Below are 21,305 nucleotides of genomic sequence, written 5' to 3'. Positions count from 1 at the left end.
TTCCCCCCAGCCCCCATGCTGCCCTTTCTGCTTGAGACCCTGCCCCCCGCTCGCTCATCTCCGCTTCCCCACCCACCCATCTTGCTAGCTCTTGTGAGAAGGCTTGCTGCTGTGGGTGCAGATACAGGTAAAAGATGGCTAGCGGATCGTGGGTCGGATCACAGGTTGGTTCTGTCGGATGTGGATCGGATGTGGATCCACATTTTTGTATCCATGCAGGGCTCTAGTTTTAGAGTTTAAAAGACTCCCTTTCAGTGTATATATCAGCATGAAAACACCTAGTTCACAAATTTAGCTTACTTGCTCTTCTGATTGCCTGAATTGGACTGCCTTGTTCTTGTAATGCACTGAAAATACAATTTCATGCCTTTAAATTATTTACTTTTTAAAATGTTATTTTTATTACTGTTAGCGTTTCATCATTTACCTTCGCTGACATTGTGCAGAGAGATGAAAAGAAAACGGAATAAACATTTGGAATTAAAAACTGTACGTTACAAAATCACAATAAAAATAGGATGTTATACTAAAAACACTGAGATGTGACTGCTGAAGCTTCTAACAGCTATTTCTATTTTAGCAGCAGATAAATATTGAAAATATTAATAGTTGCTAGTAGCTTCAGCAATCACATCTCACAATGTTTCTAGTATGAAACTTCCTGTTCTTATTGCAATTTTGTAATCTACATTTAATTTTTTTTTATAATACAAGCTTGGTTCTTTTGGATCATATGATTTCAAGGCTAACTGATTTCCTGGGTTGGTGTCAAAACTTCTTCAGTTTCCTTTGATCTGCCAATGGGATTTCCTTTGTCAAGTGTTATTTTGCCCTTCTGTGTACCATGCTAGTGCTTTTTCATGTTGCCACTTGTGTATAGAACTTGATTCTCAAATATTCACTAAAGGCCACATTTTTAAAGGTTGAAAGCACCTAGATGATTTTGAAAATCCCGCCAGTGACCTAAATACCTTTAGCAATCTGATCCTAAAGAGCCTTTCTTGTATGAAATAGTTTTCAAAGGTAAACTTCTACTGTAATATTTACTAATCATAGATGTACAACCCCAAGATAGATTGACCACCACTAGAATTCAAAAATGATGAATCATGTACCTGAACGTCATTAAATTAAAATACTAAATAAATACAATTTTGTTTTGTTTTATTTGCCTTTTTGTTTGAGCCTTTAGGATGCACTAGCTTCATACTTCTGCTGTTACCTTTTTCCATATACCTAAAATGGTTGTACATTCCTGAAACATTTAATACCATTTTAAACTTCAAGTAACAAGATTCCCTCCCTTTTTAATTTACATTTTATTTAAAATCCTTATTTCTGTAATCCCCCATCATGCAAACGCTGAAGCACACAGTTTATTTTTCTGTTACTTCATTGGTTAGATACATAGTTCTTGTTTTTTATCTACTGAATTGTTTATATTTCTAATTGCATATTTTAATTTTATAGCCTTTTATGTGTGATACATGTTGTGATATAATACAGTTAAGTGATGTTCTTCATTCTGATAAGTTTACTGTTTTGTACAGCCAAAATCAAAGTTTTTTTAAAACGAATTATTCTGTTGCTCCTTTGCACTGGTCGGGGCGGGGGGGAGGGGAGGAAGGGAGAGGGATGGCCACAGTGCTTGTTATGATACAGATATTCAGGCCTGCCTGTAAAGGCCTATACTTTAAGAATGTAGGTATATGTTTATCATTTAGCTAGTAATAGAGGTATAGAAGAAAATATCTGTGTAAGGGCCTTCTCTCACTGTGACAGTCTGAGGCCCTGTTCTTAGGCCAATGCCTTTGGCTAAGCAGCAGAGGCAACCATAAGCTGGGAAGCGAGACAAGAGGAAGGTCACATCCTCACATTCCAAACTAGTCAATATGGGGCTGTTAGGAAGGTGATCGGATCTATCACCTCCAGAGAAAGGGAAGAGCCTAGAAGATGTAAAAGGAAATTTAGGTTGATAGTTTTCTGTCTGGTAAGAACTCACTTATCAATAGACACAGCTGGGAAACCCTTATGTCTTTATAGATGTAGTTGTGATCCTCAATCCTCACTTCTGTATTGTTTTGTCATTATAGTTCCCACTTTGCTATTGTTTATTTGCATGGTCTCTGTCTGGTTCTGTGATTGTTTCTGTCTGCTGTATAATTAATTTTGCTGGGTGTAAACTAATTAAGGTGGTGGGATATAATTGGTTAGCTAATCGTGTTACAATATGTTAGGATTGCTTAGTTAAATTTCAGTAGAATGAGCGGCTAAGGTATAGCTAAGAATATTACTATATAAATTAGGGGCAAACAGGAAGTAAGTTGGGATTCAAAAATAAGGAAAAAGGAACTTGGATTTAAGCTTGCTGGAAGTTCACCCCAATACACATCCAATTGTTTGCATCTTCCGACTTCGGGTATTGTTGCTCTCTGTTCAAGCGAGACAGACCAGGGAAGTGGGAGAGTGAAGGAATAAGCTCTCTAACAGTGCTGATCTCACCTAGTTTGCCTTTTGGTGAAACCAAAGTGCCTTGTCCCCACTGTGGTTTTACAGTGGGAGAGCTAATGCATGTTAAGTGACTCCATGGTAGGGTGACCAAATAGCAAGTGTGAAAAATCAGGACAGGGGATAGGGGGTAATAGGTGTCTATATAAGACAAAGCCTGGAATATCGGAACTCTTCCTATAAAATCGGGACATCTGGTGACCCTACACCATGGTAACAACGTACATTTTCTCAGCATTGAGGACACAGACTGTAATGCTGACTCAGATGTTAAATGCATCATAATTGTTCATGGCTCGACAAATCTGACACTGATTGTGTCAGTAACACTGTTCCTTTGCCATCAGAGTTATTTGCATTTGAATCTCTGCAGCCCACCCCCACCCCCATCAATGTCCTTTATTCCCTCCCCTTTACTTATTAAGGGCTTGTCTACATAGGCACAGGAAAGGCGTTAAGTTAATGCACATAAGTTACAACTCCTGAAGCCCATGTGGATGCTCTCATTCAGAAGTAAGTGACTTAGTTTTGATCATAGAAGATTGCAGGAATCCTTTCCCAAAACACTGTAAATCATCAAGCTTTTGACCTGTCTTGAACATTTTTGTACAGTCCAAGTGTAACCCACATTTGATTTTTTTTTAGATCCAAAGAGAAGGAAGAAAGCAATGGAGCACTCATCTTAACTCTCCTGAGTGTTGCCTGAGCAGAAAAGCCTTTACAGCATTTTACAGGTATCAATTTTGACATGACATGTCAATACATGGTTTATGGTTCAAATTTGATACAGGTTTGATTTAATTTGATAACAAGAATTGTCAAATAAATAGGCCTAATCAACTTTATTAATCAAAGATTATTAGTCAAAGATTAAAACAGCAAGGAGAAAGGAAGAACAATATGTTACCACTGATCTGGGAGACAGTTGTGCAGCTGGCCATTTGACTCAATCTGAGCTTCACTCTGCCTCCATATATACTAGTGTTGAGGGTTTCACCATTTCTTTGTATTATTCCTTATCCTTCTTATCTATTACCTTTGACATATTTTGAGGACTTTTTGCTAGGCTTGCACAGTCCCTGCAGTACATAGGACAAAGTTTGTAACTAGTTTATTATCCTGTTTTTGACCATATTCTAGAAGCCAGCAAAACCTTAGAGACATCCTTCACCAGTTATAGCTTGGTACAGAGGGCGTGTTAGCTAAGCATCAGCAATATTGTTTGTATTGTCCTTGATCTTTGGAATATTTTTATAACTAACACTGAGATGACAATACTTCACATCTTCCTTTGGTTACACAATTTAATGTAAGCAAAAGCATTTTGGAAGAGCTTAACATAAATCAAATTAATAGATATACAAAAACATATGTGATATTGTATATAATATTGTATATGATATTGGCTTAAAACTTCAAATCCAGACTCCAGCGAGAAACTGCTGAATTGGAATTCATTTGCAAATTGGATACTATTAATTTAGGCTTAAATAGAGACTGGGAGTGGCTAATTCATTATGCAAGGTAGCCTATTTCCCCTTGTTTTTTCCTACATCCCCCCCCCCGACGTTCTGGTTAAACTTGGATTTATGCTGGAAATGACCCACCTTGATTATCATGCACATTGTAGGGAGAGTGGTCAGTTTGGATGAGCTATTGCCAGCAGGAGAGTGAGTTTGTGTGTGTGGTGGAGGGGGGCGGTTTGAGAAAACCTGGATTTGTGCTGGAAATGGCCCACCTTGATTATCATGCACATTGTAGGGAGAGTGGTCAGTTTGGATGAGCTATTACCAGCAGGAGAGTGAGTTTGTGTGTGTATGGGGGTGGGGGGGTGAGAAAACCTGGATTTGTGCTGGAAATGGCCCACCTTGATTATCATACACATTGTAAGGAGAGTGGTCACTTTGGATAAGCTATTACCAGCAGGAGAGTGAGTTTGTGTGTGTGGTTTTTGGAGGGGGGGGGGTGAGAAAACCTGGATTTGTGCTGGAAATGGCCCACCTTGATTATCATACACATTGTAAAGAGAGTGGTCACTTTGGATGGGCTATTACCAGCAGGAGAGTGAGTTTGTGTGTGTGGGGGGGGGGGGGGCGGAGGGTGAGAAAACCTGGATTTGTGCTGGAAATGGCCCAACTTGATGATCACTTTAGATAAGCTATTACCAGCAGGAGAGTGGGGTGGGAGGAGGTATTGTTTCATGGTCTCTGTGTATATAATGTCTTCTGCAGTTTCCACAGTATGCATCCGATGAAGTGAGCTGTAGCTCACGAAAGCTCATGCTCAAATAAATTGGTTAGTCTCTAAGGTGCCACAAGTACTCCTTTTCTTTTTACTATAAGCCTTATAGACTTTATCTGGATTCATTCATATTTGCAAGATGGAAGATCTATAGCAGCCAAGCACAGCAGAATACCTAAAGGCAGGAGGGTTGAGTGTATTTCTCAAGCATTGTACTCTCCTGCAGTATACAGAGCAAGAGTTATGCAAAAAAAAGTACAGCACCTAATTATAGTATAGTTTCAGCATGAATGTAAAGAATTCTAAATATAATGTACTATACTTATCCATTACTAGTGACTGTCTTATTCTGGTTACATAACATCTCCTTTTAAAACACATTTATAGCTACAACAACCAAATTTCATGATTTGATTCATACATTTTGCTTGTGAGCTGAATGCATCTATTTTCTATTAGTTAGCATAAAGCAATTTACATTCCTTGTTAATGATTCTGTTTCTGAGAGCAGTTTTCCCAAAATATTTTGTTTACATTAGTCAGTTTTACAAATCTTGATAAAGTCCATTTCTTATCTGATAACTAATCTGCAGCAGTTAATACCGTAAGAACTTTGCAGACTGAGTTTTTCCATTTTGCCTTTGGTCTGGCTACAAACATCAGAAGCTTGGTTTATTTCAGTCAACACATTTAAGGTGATCTCACTCCTTCTCTGTGCCCTGTACTTATCAAGGCATTTTTCATGATGAAGAGAATGAAGGCCTGATAGTATCATGGTAGATCCTGCTGGGCCCACTGAGGTTGTTGGCCAACTTGTACAATGATCCCTTCTATGAACAATGGATATAGAGTGGTGGCACTCTTGTCCCATTAGAATGAATCAACTGATCCACATTTTTGGAGCTTCAAACTGTAAAGATTCCTCGAATCTCAGCTTATACTTGCTTGCTAACCACACATGATGTGAACCTTATCGTTTACTAACTATGTGCTCCCAGGAAAATTTAATTTACAAACACAGCATTGTCTCTTACACCTTTCTACATTATGATGGAAATAAGAATTAGTCCATGACTGCAATATATAGAATAGGATATATTCAATATTATAGAATTATATGTAGAATATATAGAATGATAGGCTGTAATAAAATTATTTTCAGCTCACTTAAAACATTGAGATGTGCAAAGTGCGGGGCTAATCACCTGATCCAGAAACATCCAGAAATAGGGTGTTGCAGTTACTAGACATGCTCTGTATTTGTTTCTAAAGCTTTCATTAAAAAGAAAAGGAGGACTTGTGGCACCTTAGAGACTAACCAATTTCACTGTAGGCAAGCCACCTGGACTGTCACATCCCATTTACTGACCTGATAGCTCTGCCAGTCAGGCCTCAGGGGGGGAAATTTTATCAATATATCAATATATATCAATATATAAGTCATGTGATATCAGTGAAAGCGCATGCACATCCGCTGTGAGGGATGGGTTTGCTGACAATACGAGAAGTGTTTTGAATAAAAGGAGGTCACTGACATTCTTATCAAGATCTGAAGAAGCCCGGTACGTACACTACATATTAGGGCCACATTATAGAGACTTGGACTAGATTCACAGGTACATAGGCACCTACAGATTGAGGTACCTAAATCCCAGTTTTAAGCTCCACTGGAATTCACAAAACTCCCTGTGAATCCTGTAGGTGCCTAAACTCAGTGCCTACATTTTCAGTACAAAAGTTCCCTAGGTGCCTAAATTGCTGCCTCTGAACATGTGCACTGCTGCCTCACTCTAAGCATCTGGATGCCTATCTCCCACCTAAGCCCCAGTGTGATTAACAATCGAGGGAAGACAGGTGGACAAATGCCTATCTTGCATGCAAGGCCTAATCTGGCAGGTATGCTCAGGGGCTGCCTGCTGAATGGATCAGTTCCCATTCAAAATCTGACCAGAAGAGGTGGTAGCGGTGGCAGTGTTATTGCCTACCTTATAATTTTTAGTGCAGTGGTTAGAGCACTCACCTGGGATTTGGGAGACCAGGGTTCATTCCCCCATTCTGGTAGAGGGGGAGAAAGAATTTGAACAGGGGTCTCCCACATCCTAGGTTAAGGCTCTAATCATTGGACTATAAGTTATAAGGTGGACACCACACCATCACGTCTTCCTGTGGCCTCACTTATTCTCACAAGTGTAAATTTAGGCCTCTTAAGCTGCCTGACTCCAGGAGAGGGGTTCCTAGTTGTGAATTGTTAGTGGAGATAAGCACTCCTAGGCAGCTCAGATTTAGGTTGCCAATTCTGTGAGGGGGAAGGGTTTATGACATACCCCTCATATCAGCATTTCCCATTGGTTAGTTTAGGCTAGTATGCTGGTTTTTGTTAATCCCATTCTAAAGTGCCTATCTATTCCCATTCATTGCATAGGGAGCCTAAGCCTAGGTGCCTAATTTAGCCTTTGCAAATTGCAGTGGTGTTCCACTGATTTTCTAGGTCCCTGAAAGTTAGGCATTGTGACGCTTGGCACCACAATACCTATGTCCCTTTGAGAATCTAGCCCTGAGACCTTTTCCTCACTGCTAAAAAAGGTGATTTTTTTTTTTTTTTTTAACATCAGGGTAACTAACGTGCAGGAGCTATTCTGAGGGGAAAAAAACATGGTGAGAATAAGGCATGTCTGTTTTAGCAACGAGGAAAAGGCCTGAGAAAATCTCTCTGAAATAAGTTTAGAGAGCAATATATTCATATATGCGTGCCAAAGTACAAAAGTGCAAATTTTGTGTTGGGAACTTGTACAATATGTGTAGCAGTAACAAAGCAGGGGTGGGGTGGAGTCTGTATAAAGAACAGTGGTAGATTTTCTGCCTAACAGTCTCTGAGTAAATGGTATTCATAAGTATTCCAAATACTGTTTACAATGCTTTATGCTATTTTCAATGTTTTATGTGCATTATATGTTTGTTTACTACAGAAACTGCAATTTACAAAGGAAAAAGACTAATAAAGATGTGACGGGATCTCCGGGTTGCAGCGTGGGACTGTGGGACTGCTGTGCCCCCTTAACTCTCTCCAGCCTGGGCTTTCTCTCACAATGGCTCACTAGTGCCCAGCAGCAAATGCCTCCAGGCACTGTTATCTCTCAGCATAACAGCATGTGAAGCCCCACACCCAGCTAGATTGTATTAATGCTCCCAGAGCCATTCATGAATCAAACAGGCACCTGAGGCACCTGAGCCAAATCCCCCCCAGCTCTCCCAGCACTGTATCTCAGGAATATACCATCTTGCACTGCAAGACAAGCAATGCAGATTTATTAATTGGTTCATCACTTCATCAATGGAAAGTGGACATACACCAGCCTTTGCAAACCTGAGCAGATTTGCCCACACTTCATCCAAAGTCACTGGTAAAGATAAACAATTACACAAATTTATTGACTATAAAAGGTAGATTTTAAGTGATAGGCAAAAAGTCAGAGTTAGTTACCAAAAGAAATAAAATATAACCATGCAGTCTGAGCTCTCAACCATATAGACCGGGCAACAACTAGATTAAGCAGTTTTTTCTCACCCCACTGGATATTGCAGTCCTTTAGTATACAGATTCCATCCTTGAAATCTGGGCCAATCACTTCTGTTGGTGTTGTGTCTTCTTCTCAGTGTCTTAGCTGCTTGTAGCATAGGTGGGGTCAGGAGAAGGCCAAGCATGTGGCCACTCTGTTTTATATCCTTAGTCCATGTGCTTGGAAAACAAGTCCAGGCATTTCTGGGTGCATGGCTAAGTATCCAGGCAAAGTTGAGCAATTCCCCTGGTGTGGCTTCATGCAGGTGAGCCATTGTATTGTAGTTCCTTTGCTGGACAGTGGTTGTTGGTTGGTTGATTGACACCCCGCCTAGGTGTTGGTTACTTTCTTTACTGGGGAGCTAATATCTGGCTGGTCCCCCAACTTGCAGCATGTTGACAACCGTACAACACAATTCTCATAACTTCATATGCATTAATGATACACATCTATAGATAGAGAAATGACTTTCAGCAGATAATAACCTTTCCCCTGATACCTTACAAGGCATGCTTTATATGTAAGATCATGATTATATGAAAATGAGGAATATGGCGGTTCCAGGACGCTCCCCCAAGGTATAGAATGTCACAAAAGCGATCACTCCTTCATTCAGGGTTGTACGTACAACAACCCTCAGGTTTAACTCTGTAGAGTGATTTTTTCAAATTACAAAACTACCACTATTTGTGTCCAGATTTAAAGGCGAGGTTTCACAATGGTAGAAGATGCGATGGGGATGTCCCCACCTCTCACAACTGGCTACCCACAGGCCATCAGCTGAGGCAAGGCAGAGGCAGCAAATCGTGACATAGCAGCAAAAGCGAATGCCTAGATGCCAACAACTGCCGCCAGCAGCAAACTGTGGCGGGAGCAGCTCGCCGCTGCGGCTACGCTCCACTCAGGCGAACTCGCGCCCTTGCTCCTCCCGAGTCACGTCCCTGCTCGCACCACTCCGCGCGCTCTGCAAAGAGCGGCCTCGAGCGCTGCTAGCCAATCCCGTCAGACGCTCCACGCGTCACCCCCGCTGCCCGCTGATTGGCCGGCGTCGGGCTCCGCGGCCTCTCCAATATGGCGGCGCCCAGCGGAGTCCGGACCTGCGAGGACTTTGCCGAGTTCCAGGTACCAGCAGGGCCCGCTGGGGCCCCTCCGTGGCCGGGCGCTGCGCCTGGTGTCAGCCGGGCCCTGGGGGTGGCCGCAGCGGTTCCTGCCTCCAGCCGGGAGGTGACGGGAGCGGGTTGGAGCAGCCGGCTCTGCCCCACGCGGAGCCGGGGGGCAAATGGCCTCTTCCCCGCCCCCCACCGGCCTCCGTCCGCGCGGGCCGAGGGAGCGGCGGGGCCCTCCCAGGACCCTGACTGACAGTGGGGCACGAGCTCCCGCCGCCCCGCGCGGAGGAGGGGAAACAAGGCAGGCGGGCGCCCCTCCCCTGCAGCGTGGGGGACAAGGTGCCTCTCCCCCACTGGGAGCAAGGGGTGTTTCCCGAAGTTGGGGTGCGGCCGGGAGATAAGTGTCCAGTGGGGATCGGGGCCTTCTGCTTGTGGGGGAGGACTCGGGGGTGGTGAAAATTGCAGAAACTGGTCGTGGGGGAAGATTCTAAAGGAAGGCGTCTGAGGCACCAGGTGGGTGCTTGGGCCATTGTCTTCACCTATCCCTCCTAGTGTAGCGGCAATGTATACCAGCAAAAAGGTCATTTTTGCTAGTACAGCGTATACCAGTCTCCTGTGCAAAATAAACAATGCTGCCCAAAGCACTTTTTCGCCAGCATAAAGGTATCTGTCTTAAGGGACTTCCTGGTCTAGAAATGTTGCAAACCCTGCTTCCCCTCCACCTAACCAACTTTAATGTCCCAGCAAAACTCTTAAGTGTAGACCACTCCTGAGATGGTATCTGAGCTTTGGGCAGCCCCCAGAAGATATGGAACTGTGTACTGTCTGATGTATCCACAGTAGTTGTAGCCCTGTCAGTCCCAGGATATTACAGTGACAAGGTGGATGAGGTATTGGACCAACTTCTGTTGGTAAGAGAGACAAACTTTTAAGCCACACAGAGCTCTGAGACCTGAAGATATTAGAAGAGATATTACCTCACCCACCTTGTCTCTCTAAGGCCGTGTCTTCACTTCGGCGATAAGTTGACCGAAGTTATGCAACTTCAGCTACGTGAATAATGAAGCTTACTGTCGTGTCTACACAGTGCTGGGTCGATGGGAGACACTCTCTCGTTGACTTAACTTCCGCTTCTTGTTCCCATGGAGTACTGGAGTCGATGGGAGAGCGATCTGCTGTTGATTTAGCAGGTCTTCACTAGACCTGCTGTATTGACCCCTGGTTCTCATCAATCGCAGCAGCAGGGAGTGGGTGGGTAAGGGTAGACGTGTCCTATCTGCCCATCAGTTCATTTAACTTCTGTGCAATTGACCCAAAAGGCCAAGACCCCTTCTTTCCTTGTTTGTCTGATGCTTGCTGTCAGTGCACAGATAGTTGTTTATCTGGCTTTATATTTTTATATCTTGTGTGCTTGCTAGGTAATATGCCCTTAAAGTCTGGTTTGGCATTCATATTCACATGCCTGGAACTAGATTTTGTATGCAAACTCTCCATAGTTTTAAGCAAAATATTCATAATTCCCCCTTCCCTGTGTCAATTTCACTTGTTATAATTGGATATTTGAGAAGTTAAATGTGATCCAATTTTTAGATTTCAGGGGTTGGCAGGTATGATAGAAGTGCACTGATACAACAGTATTACAATAAAAAAGGAAAGAATTCAGGCAACTGTATCTTTGATGTTGCTAAAGCACATAGATATCTGTCTTGAAGAAACAGTAGGCTCGCATGTGATCTCAAAGTATTTCCTAGTGGAAGAACTTCTCTAGACTACAACATATTTATCTCTCCTTCAAATTATGCTATTGTGCTGCCTCTATTCTCAAAATGCTCTGTATATTTTCCAGAAAAAGAACAAACAGCAAACATTTCCAGCAAATATATCTAATATGATTGTCCATGGCACTGCTTTCTTCTTTGGTTGCAATTATGAGAGTGTTTTGTTTTATTTAAATAGAGAAAACAAAGGAATAGATTCCTCAGTGTCTCACTTATCTGGTCTGTTGCATGTGCAACAGGTGTATCCTAGGTTAAAAGAATCACTCTTAAAATATTAGCAGCACATCACAGTACTTCCATGTTAGATTTTATGTGGGTTATTTACATTTAGAATAATTAATATAAAATACAAAATGTGACTGACTTACACCAGGAAAAGTCCAGGGGCTAAGTTCTGCATGATTCTGTGGCTATGGAATTTGCAGTTTTTCTAAGATGCTACAGAATTCAGTGGGTTTTTTTGCTGTGGGATTTGCCATTCTGCTGCACTTAGATGCCCCAAATTGTGTTTACTTATTCGCATTACCATAGTGTTTAAGAGCTCTAGTCATGGACCAGGACCCCATTTTGCTAGGTACAGTGCAAATACAGAACAAGATGGCCCCTGCCCCAAAGAGCTTTCTGTGACTTTTTTGTAGCTGTCTCTTGCTCTTCAGCTTTTCTCAAAAGGGGGAGTTAGTTGGATTTCAGCATACATTGTTCTATGGAGCTAGGCAGCTGGGCTTTGAAAGCCATAGATGGATATTCAGCTTGCAGCCACTGAGTAGGAAAACCAGAAGTGTTGGCCAGCCACCCTGAGCTGCCTCAGGGACAGCACAATAGCTGATTCTGGAAAGATGAGACGCTGCTGAAACCAGCTACGAGTACTTCTCTAGCGCACACACTGAGGGGAATGAGGGTCTAATGCAAGATACCTGCAGAGCAGGGGAGTGGAGCTGGGCAGCCTAGAGAACAAAGTGAAAATACTCAAAGGCAATCTCCCTGGACACTCAATAACAGACTTAAAAGTGGCAGTTGAGGAAAGGCAGAGGCAGCAAATCGTGACATAGTAGCAAAAGAGAATGCCTAGATGCCAATAACTGCCACCAGCAGCAAATTGTTAACCTACACGCAGGCTAACTTGCGCCTTTGCTCCGAATCACGTCCCTACTCACGCCGCACGCTCCCCAAAAAAACCTCAAAAACAAACTTCAGTGGGAAACTGCAGAACTGGAATTAATTTGCAAACTTGACTCCATCAAATTAGGCCTGAATAAAGACTGGGAGAAGAGAAGAATGAGGGGGGATTGGATAGCTGCTTTCAACTACCTGAAAGGGGGTTCCAAAGAGGATGGATCTAGACTGTTCTCAGTGGTAGCTGATGACAGAACAAGGAGTAATGGTCTCAAGTTGCAGTGGGGGAGGTTTAGGTTAGATATTAGGAAAAACTTTTTCACTAGGAGGGTGGTGAAGCACCGGAATGGGTTACCTAGGGAGGTGGTGGAATCTCCTTCCTTAGATATTTTTAAGGTCAGGCTTGACAAAGCCCTGGCTGGGATGATTTAGTTGGGGATTGGTCCTGCTTTGAGCAGGGGGTTGGACTAGATGACCTCCTGAGGTGCCTTCCAACCCTGATATTCTATGATTCTGTTTCGCTACAAAAAATAATTTTACCTCTGATGTTCACCCCTTCTTGTCTGTTGGAAATGGGCCACATCTACCATGATTGAATTGGCCTCGTTAGCACTACAAAAAGTAATTTTCCCTCTGTTAATATTCACCCCCTCTTGTCAACTGTTGAAAATGGGCCACATCCACCCTAATTGAATTGGCTTTATTAGCACTGACACCCCACCCCCAACTCGGTAAGGCAACTCCCATCTTTTCATTTGCATACCTGCCTACGGTATTTTCCACTCCATGCATCTGATGAAGTGGGTTTTAGCCCATGAAAGCTTATGCCCAAATAAATTTGTTAGTCTCTAAGGTGCCACAAGGACCCAAAACAATATTCATCCTCAAAAAATTCAGCAAAGACTGTTTCATGGATGGCACTTTTTTGGTTTTTTTGCTATGTTCTCCAGGTAACACAGCTATTCAACTTAAAAATTGCTTAATTGTACAGTTCCTCTCTAACACGGCTGCTACTCTGAAACCTCTAATTTCCCTGTCATTCAAGTATAAGCAAGGATTTTTATTTTTACATGCAGGATTTGCTCAGGGTGATGCGGACAATTGATGACAGAATAGTCCATGAATTAAACACTACACTTCCAACAGCTTCCTTTGCAGGGAAAGTCGATGCTAACCAAACCTGTAAAGAGCTCTACCAGTCTGTAAGTGTACCTATTCCATTATAGCTTTTTTTTAACCAATTCCTGATGCTTTATTAAATGTAGTGTCCAGAAACACAAAATCACCCGTTCCCCGGCTTGTTACAAATTGCTAGCACAGCAGACACTCCAATATGCATCCACAACTGGCCTACTTGACTTTTTATATAGCTAGTCCCCACACACGTAATGGCTGCTTTACGTCAGGAACCCATGTGCAGAGTTTGTTGTTTTTTTGCTCCACTCTAGCATTCTTGCAGGATATTCTGCTGACCGTAGTATGTGTTAGACAGCTCATCCATTACTCCATCTAAATAGCAGGGCTAACACATTTCCGCAGTACTTTCAAAGCAGTCTACTTCTATAAAGTTAAGGTCTTCACCTTTTCCTCTGTCTGATACTATTTGTTAAATTCAGTTACTTGGTATTCTGAACAACATTGCTTGCCAGGATATAGATTAAAGAGTCAAAACTGATTCTTATGGGATCACAGACAACTGATTCTAAAGATTATAACAGCAGCCACCAGATTTGAAACCTTTATATCATAGAAACTCCTCCCTGGAGCAGTTAGAGCCTATACGGTGGTAGGATGTGGGTGGGAATCAGGCTTAGCACGAAGTAAAGGCTTGTGTACATGTACAATTAGCAACACTGTAGTACTTTAGTGAAGACTCTGCTGTGCCAATGGGAGAGCTTCTGCTGTCAGCATAGTTAATCCACCTCCATGAGAGGCAGTAACCTTGTTGACAGGAGAAGTTCTACCGGTCGACATAGAGCTGTCTACACTGGGGGTTAGTTCAGTATAACTACATCAGTCGGGTGTGGATGTATACCAATGTAAATTTGTAGCATAGACCGGACCTAAGGAAACAACAAAGCAATAGGGTGCATCAAGGAGAAGCAGCGCCTATGAAAGATTTGACCTGTCGGCTCTGTGTAATGGTGTAGCCCACTGTCTCTTGTTCCACCATCAATCTACTTTGTTTTAGTCACTTCCTGTAAGCATTGAGGAATTTCAGTTGTTGGTACTGAGCGGGAATATTATATCCGTGAGATGTTTTCTTTAAAAAAAAAAAGAAAAGAAAAGCAGTTGGACTCACTTTAGTATCTTTATTGTGTCTTTCCCTGCTAGTGTTGTGCTCTTCTAGCACCTGCTCCATAGGTTGCTGTGTACCCTGCAATGTGAGCCCCTGATAGCACGGCGCCAGCATAGAAAGACCAATATAGTTATACTATTGCTATTCGATTCCCCCACCTACCTTAGAATTGGAAATAAGATCTTGTGTACAGCTGTCAGTTTGTGGGGAGTGGGATCCACTTCTGAGAGAAGGAAGGGGTGTTCTCTCCTTGTGATGTACGGAAATGGGGACCTGTCACATAAGCAGAAGTATAGGAGAGCAGTTGTGGCAAGACTGCTCTACCAACAAGGAGAGCTGCTATTGTAGCTGTACTGTGAGACGCAACACAGCATGTTTTGTTTTGTTTTTAAACTTGTTTTTGTAATTTAGCGGCTTTTTCTTCCCATAGGCCATTGAGCTAGATAATCTGATTATTTTTTTCTTCTCCAATTAGCTGATGGAGGCTCATGCCAGCAGAGAGAAAATAATCAAAAGCTGTATTGCTCAGACTTCCAATGTAGTAAAAACTCTTCGAGAAAAGAGGGAGAAGGCCCAGGATGACATAGCATTATTAAAGCAGCTCAGGCAAGAGCAGACAAAGGTGAGTGGTGGTACTTCCTGGAATTCATTCAGGGAGAAAGGGAGGGTTGGTGTTTCAGCTAACTGATTATTTCCATTGTGAAGATCTGTCATCCTGTACCGAATTTTAGCTCGTACAACTCAAATTTGGCTACTTGTTGGCTTGGTTGGTGAGAGGACTCCCTTCAGTCCACAAGACAGAACTGTGCACACTTTTAATCTATAATCTGTTATGACAACACGTAAAATAAACACAATTCATTCACCAAATCATAGACTACGGTCTTAACCAAATAACAGTCATTAACAGGTAGTGAATGTCACTCAAAAAAGGAAAGAGAAGCAAACCTTTGTTAAAGATGTCCTGACAGGGCCTCATAACTGGGGCCCTACCAAATTCATGGTCCGTTTTGGTCAATTTCAGTCACAGGATTTTAAAAATCATAAATTTCATCATTTCAGCTATTTAAATCTGACATTTCATGGTGTTGTAATTGTAGGGATCCTTACCCAAAAAGGAGTTGGCAGCGGGGGGTGTCACAAGGTTATTGTAGTGGGGGTTGCGGTACTGCTACCCTTACTTCTGCGCTGCTGCTGGTGATAGTACTGCCTTCAGAGCTGGATGCTGGAGAGCGGTGGCTGCTGGCTGGGAGTCCAGCTCTGAAGGCAGAGCCGCCACCAGCAGCAGCAGCGCAGAAGTAAGGATGGCGTGGTATGGTATTGTCACCCTTACTTCTGTGCTGCGCTGAGAGCTGGGCTCTCGGTCATCAGCCACCACTCTCCGGCCACCCAGCTCTGAAGGTAGCAGCGCAGAAGTAACAGTGGTATGGTATTGCCCCCCTTCAGAGCTGGGTGCCTGGCCAACAGCTGCCACTCTCCAACTGCCCAGCTTTGAAGTTAGCGTAGAAGTAAGGGTGGAAATACTGTGACACCCCTCCCCCCAAAAAAACAACAACAACAAGAAACAAACAAAAAAACCAAAACCTTGCCACCCATCTGCAACTCCCTTTTGGGTCTGGACCCCCAGTTTGAGAAATGAAGTCTTCCTCCTTTGAAATCTGTATAGTATAGGGTAAAAGTACACAAAAGACTAGATTTCACATGGGGAGACCAGATTTCACGGTCTGTGACGCATTTTTCATGGCCGTGAATTTGGTAGGGTCCTACTCATAACCTTTCAAAACTTGTGCCTGCTGAAAATGAAGATCTTGGAGAATCAGAGAAATAAACACAATGCAAACACTAGCGAATATGGCAATACACAATTTAGTTAACATTCCAGAACCTCAACTCTGCCCCCTTGATCTTTGCCACAAGGGGTGCTTCAGAGAGGTGGCCCTACCAACCCCTCACTCAGTTTGTTAACAAGAGCTCAAACTATTGTTCCTAGTGAGGTCTGCCAACCTACGTCTAGGTCCCTGAGTCAATGGTGCTGCAAAAATACAGTGAGGATGGAAGTGTATAAACAGGAGTGCTGATATTGGGGTTTGTGTGAGGTGTGAGAAATTGGCAGTTTTCATTAGACTGGGTAAAGTAATGTTATATTCCTATTGCTATCACCCAAGGGGTAGAGTTAAGGTGGTGTGTGGTATGGAAAGCATTACTATAACTGTACAATTCCTTCTTTTCTAATGTACTCCAAACAAAATAACACTTCCTGAATTTTGGAGGTGTCAGTTTGAAGGGTCTGGGGCACTGCCAGGCAATTGCAACTCCCCTTTAACCAAGTTTTTATTAATGTTCCTTGTTTTGTGAGGAGGTAGGGTAGTGGTGGGGTCATGATGGGAAGGCTTTGGGGCCACATGTCACCACCTCTCAGGTACCAGCTGTGCCTTCCTTCAGGCACCTTATACAACCAGTAGTACTGGAGGGGCCACAGTGAGAAAATGTTGTAGTTGATCAACTGTGAGGAACACATACACCAACTTGGAGGTAGCATAGGGAAGGAAAGGGGACCCCCAGAGTCCCTACTCCATTTCAGAGACTAGCATGGGGGGGATTTTGCATATGTCTCTACAGCATATGAGGTTTACAGAGGAATGAAGTGCCCTGTTGATCTCAATGGGTGTTCTCTTCCCCACTTGGCCCATCTCAGTGCTATGTGCCTGTGCCCTGCATGAGAGCATACCTTTCTCATTTCCCTACTCTGTTTTCAGCACAGTGTGCGTGTGGCATGCATTGAGTGTACCTATTAGTTCCTGATGCAGGCTGGATCTGTTGTTCGCAGTGGTGCCTGGCAGGAGTTCACTGAGCCTTGTTTGGCCCATAACTGATTTGTCTTAGCCAGACTCTTACATTGATCTCACTCGTGTGCTTGTCAACGTGACAGCAAGTTCCTCCTATATTAGCCATACTGGCTTTCATATCCCAGCACAGTACTGCCACAATCTGCCAAACTATTCTAGGGCAGGACTTGGGCTGATGTGTAGATAGTGCTGGAGATACACTTCTGTGGTGTTGCACTTCCTCAAAATTCATACACCACTCATACTTCCAAAAGAAGTTCCATTGTGGCCCCAGACAGCAAGAAGGGAAGTGCTAATTGTCACACTCACAAATCTTCTGAGGAGAGGATTTGAATTCATGGTCCGTGGGTTAAAGGGCCAGAATCTGTTTCCCAAGCAACCAAATGTTACTCAATGTGCCATTGACAAAGGTGTTTCCTAGTAAACAATAGCTTGAAGAGGGGTGAATTGTCTGTAAACCTTTGTCTCTCTAAGGCAGATACTCTGTTACCAAAAGATGCTTGCCAGAACCTGGTGTACCCATCTGGAAAACCAGAATGCGAATATGATAACCAGTTTTGAAAACCAGTATTTCAAAGAAGTTATCGTTGAATCGCGATCCTCATTAAGACACAGCCATAACGTTTTCCCTGGCTGTGGGGGGGAACAAAGTTATAGGAATTGATAAATGTTAAAAGCAGCTTTTAGGGGTATACATATGTTAGAAACGCTTTGACCAAATCATCCCAAATTTGCACCACAAAAGTCTAGTCTAGGCCCCAATGGGGCCAGTTTTGAACCAAGCTGAATTTTGAAATACTGCTTATACATAAAATTTTGCTTCAGACTTTCTTCCTCCCTTTTAGGAAGTTCCCGCATGAATGCTGTTTTGTTGGTTCAACCTGCCATGCATTGTACTCTTTAGAAAAGAATGAAAGTCAAATAAGTTCTGAATTATTAGGTTTTGAAGCTGGCTCTTGGCGCAGCACACTAAGGGTACATCAACACAGCAAAAAAACAAAAACAACCCCTCACCCCTGTGTTATCCAGTTTCAGAACCTGGGTCAACTGATGTGGGCTCACACTGCAGGGCTAAAAATAGAATCATAGATGTTCGGGCTCAGGCTGGAGCCTGGGTTCCGAGACCCTCCCCCCTCGGCGGGATTCACAGCCTGGGTTCCAGCTTGAGCCCAAATGTATACACTGCTATTTTTAGCCCTGTGTGCTCGAGTTAGTTGATCCAGTCTCCAAGACTTGCTGCTGTGGGTTTGGTTTTTTCCCCCGCTGTGTAGGCATACCATAAATGAGCTCAGGGCAGTCCACTTATATAAGCTTTTTTTTAAGACCGGGGGGACCCTTGTGGTCACATAGTCTGCATAACACAGGTCATAGAACTTCCTTGAACTAAGTCCTGCTGATTTAAATAATACTGATTTAAAACACTTCCAGTAATGGGGAATCCACCACAGCCCTTGTTAAGTTGTTCCAGTGCTTAGTTGTCTTAAAAGTGTGTGCTTTATTCCAAATCTGAATTTATCTAGCTTCAATTTCTAACCACTGGATCTTGTTTTATCTTTGTCTGCTAGATTGAAGAGCCCTCTTATCAAATTTATGTTTACCATGTAGCTACTTGTAGATTGATCAAGTTATTCCTTAACTTTCTCTTTGATAAGCTAAATAGATTGAGCTCCCTGAGACATGTTTTTCAATCCTTAGATCGTTCTCATGTCTCTTTTCTCAATCGTCTCCAAGTTTTCAAAATTCTTCTTGAAGTGTGGACACACTATTCCATTAGCAGTTGCATCAATGCAAAATAACAGAGATAATGTAATCTCCCTACTTCTCAAGATTCCTCTGTTTTATACGTCCAAGGATTACATTCACCCTCTTAGCCATAGTGGCAAACTGCAGTTTATGTTCTTCTGGTTATCCACCATGACCTCCAAATCCTTCTCAGAGACACTGTTTCCCATGTTAAGAGTTCTCCATCCTGTAAGTATTGCTAGCAGTCTTTGTTCCTAGATATATAACTTCACATTTGGACCTACTGAAACACATTTTGTTTGATTGTGCCCAGATTACTAAGTGGTGCTGATTGTTCTGTGTCTGTGACCTGTGGTCCTATTTACCATTGCCCCAATTGTTGTGTCCTCTGCACATCATCATATAGATTTTGTTTTCTTCCTGGTCATTTGCTAAAAATGTTAAAAGTTTAGGACCAAGAACCAGTCCCTGCGGGACCCCACTCAAAATGTATGTGCATGAATCTGTTTATAATTATGTTTTGAAACTTATCAATTATTCAGGTTTTAATCCATTTAATGTATATTATGTTGATTTTGTAGCTTTCTAGTTTCTTAATCAAACTGTCTTGTAGCACCAAGTCAAATGCCTTACAGAAGTCTATTACATCAACACCATTATCATCCATACTTGTAATCTTATAATAAAAAGATATCAAATTAGATTAATAGTCACTTTTCCATAAACCCATATTGATTGGCATTAATTATAAACTGAGTCCCACGTCAGACATTCCATTATTTTGCCTGGGGTCGATGTCAAGCTGTCAGGATTAAAATTACCCAGGTCATCCCAAGTACTCTTTTAAAATATTAACACATTAGCTTTCTTTCAGTTTTATGGAACTTCCCCAGTGTTTCAAAAATGTTGATTTTCAATAATTAGTAGTCCAAAGAACTCATTGGATAGCTCTTCTAAGACACTTGGATGCACTTCCTCCAAACTTGTTGACTTTAAACAAGTCTAGCTTTAGTAGTTACTGTTTAACATTATCTTTAGTTAGCTTTTGATATCTCATGGCAATGAGGTCCACAGTTAATAATACATTATTTAAAGATTTTTCCTTTTATAATGGTTGCCTTTGTTTCACCGAATGTCTGGTTATTATTATGGTGGAGTTGTAGTGAAGCCATAGTTAAGGTTGTGTGAGAGAATTGTGTTTAACAAGAAAAAAGAATGGTAAATGATTTACTCGCGGGGGCCGGGAGGGAGAGTGTAGGAGAGTCCCTTCCATTTTGTTTGCAGTTAGAATTTGTAGGGAAATAAGCATCTTAAAATATTTTGGGAATAAAAACAGATGGGTTTGAAGTTGGGTCCCTGATTTTTCACTGTTTCTTAAACACCTTTTGCAAAGAGTACATACAGACTGTACACTGTATTTCCAGTGTTGATTATTGTGTATCTGTGGGGTATACAAATATCACTTTCCTATATTTTTCATTTTGGAATTTCTATGAAAAGATTTTAATCAATAGCTGATTTGAGTGTCATCAATTTTGAAAACACAGAATTAACTATAATGACTTTCTTTGCTAGGTAGCACTTTGTTCAAAAGAGCAACTCTGCCAGATTACAATGGTTGTATTTAATGTTGATGCTTTTCCATTGTCAAATGCTCAGTATAGCGGCTATGTTCACTACTGCAAAAAATGTAAGGCACTGTTTGCTTTTTACTTATCTCCAGTTTACGTAGTTTTTGAGTAACATAAGGGAATTCATATAGGAAAAACTTCATTTAAAGTTAATGTTCTGTTTTACTTGAGTAGCATTTCCTCAAATTCTGAAAATCTAGCATATACACAGTCAGGGTCTACAATCCCGCTGTTGCTTTCTACAACCATCTTTTACTTACTACTATCCTCCTTCCACATTAACATGCAAGGCTTGATAAACTGCCATGCAGCCTTAACTCCAGCATACCGTCAGAGTTTAAGGCCAGAAGGAACCACCAGATCATCTAGTCTGATTGCCTGTATGTCACAGTCCACTAAACATCATCCAGCAACCTCCATATTAAGCCCAACAACCAGAATAGATCAAAGTGTAGTACGAGCCTCAGAAGACTAAACTATTGT

At 42.2% G+C, this 21,305-nt stretch overlaps 1 protein-coding gene across 6 annotated transcripts in view; it reads left to right on the top strand.

The window, feature by feature from the left end:
• Window positions 1–9,273: 9,273 nt before the first annotated feature.
• Window positions 9,274–21,305, top strand: part of MIX23 (mitochondrial matrix import factor 23) — a 35,294-nt gene continuing 23,262 nt past the window's right edge. For 3 of the 6 annotated variants that reach the window (XM_037910415.2, XM_037910398.2, XM_037910407.2), the window contains exons 1-3: window positions 9,275–9,428; window positions 13,380–13,505; window positions 15,078–15,224. In XM_037910415.2, coding sequence (XP_037766343.1) covers window positions 9,378–9,428; window positions 13,380–13,505; window positions 15,078–15,224 — 324 coding nt within the window. In that variant the 5' untranslated portion in view covers window positions 9,275–9,377. The other 3 variants (XR_005227009.2, XR_006292127.1, XR_006292162.1) reach the window with 3 other exon arrangements.

The sequence above is a fragment of the Chelonia mydas genome, chromosome 1 (assembly GCF_015237465.2).
Source record: "Chelonia mydas isolate rCheMyd1 chromosome 1, rCheMyd1.pri.v2, whole genome shotgun sequence".
In the NCBI taxonomy this organism is placed as follows: domain Eukaryota; kingdom Metazoa; phylum Chordata; order Testudines; family Cheloniidae; genus Chelonia; species Chelonia mydas.
The sequence above is the reverse complement of the archived record's forward strand: the minus strand, read 5'-3'. Positions and strand labels throughout refer to the sequence as shown.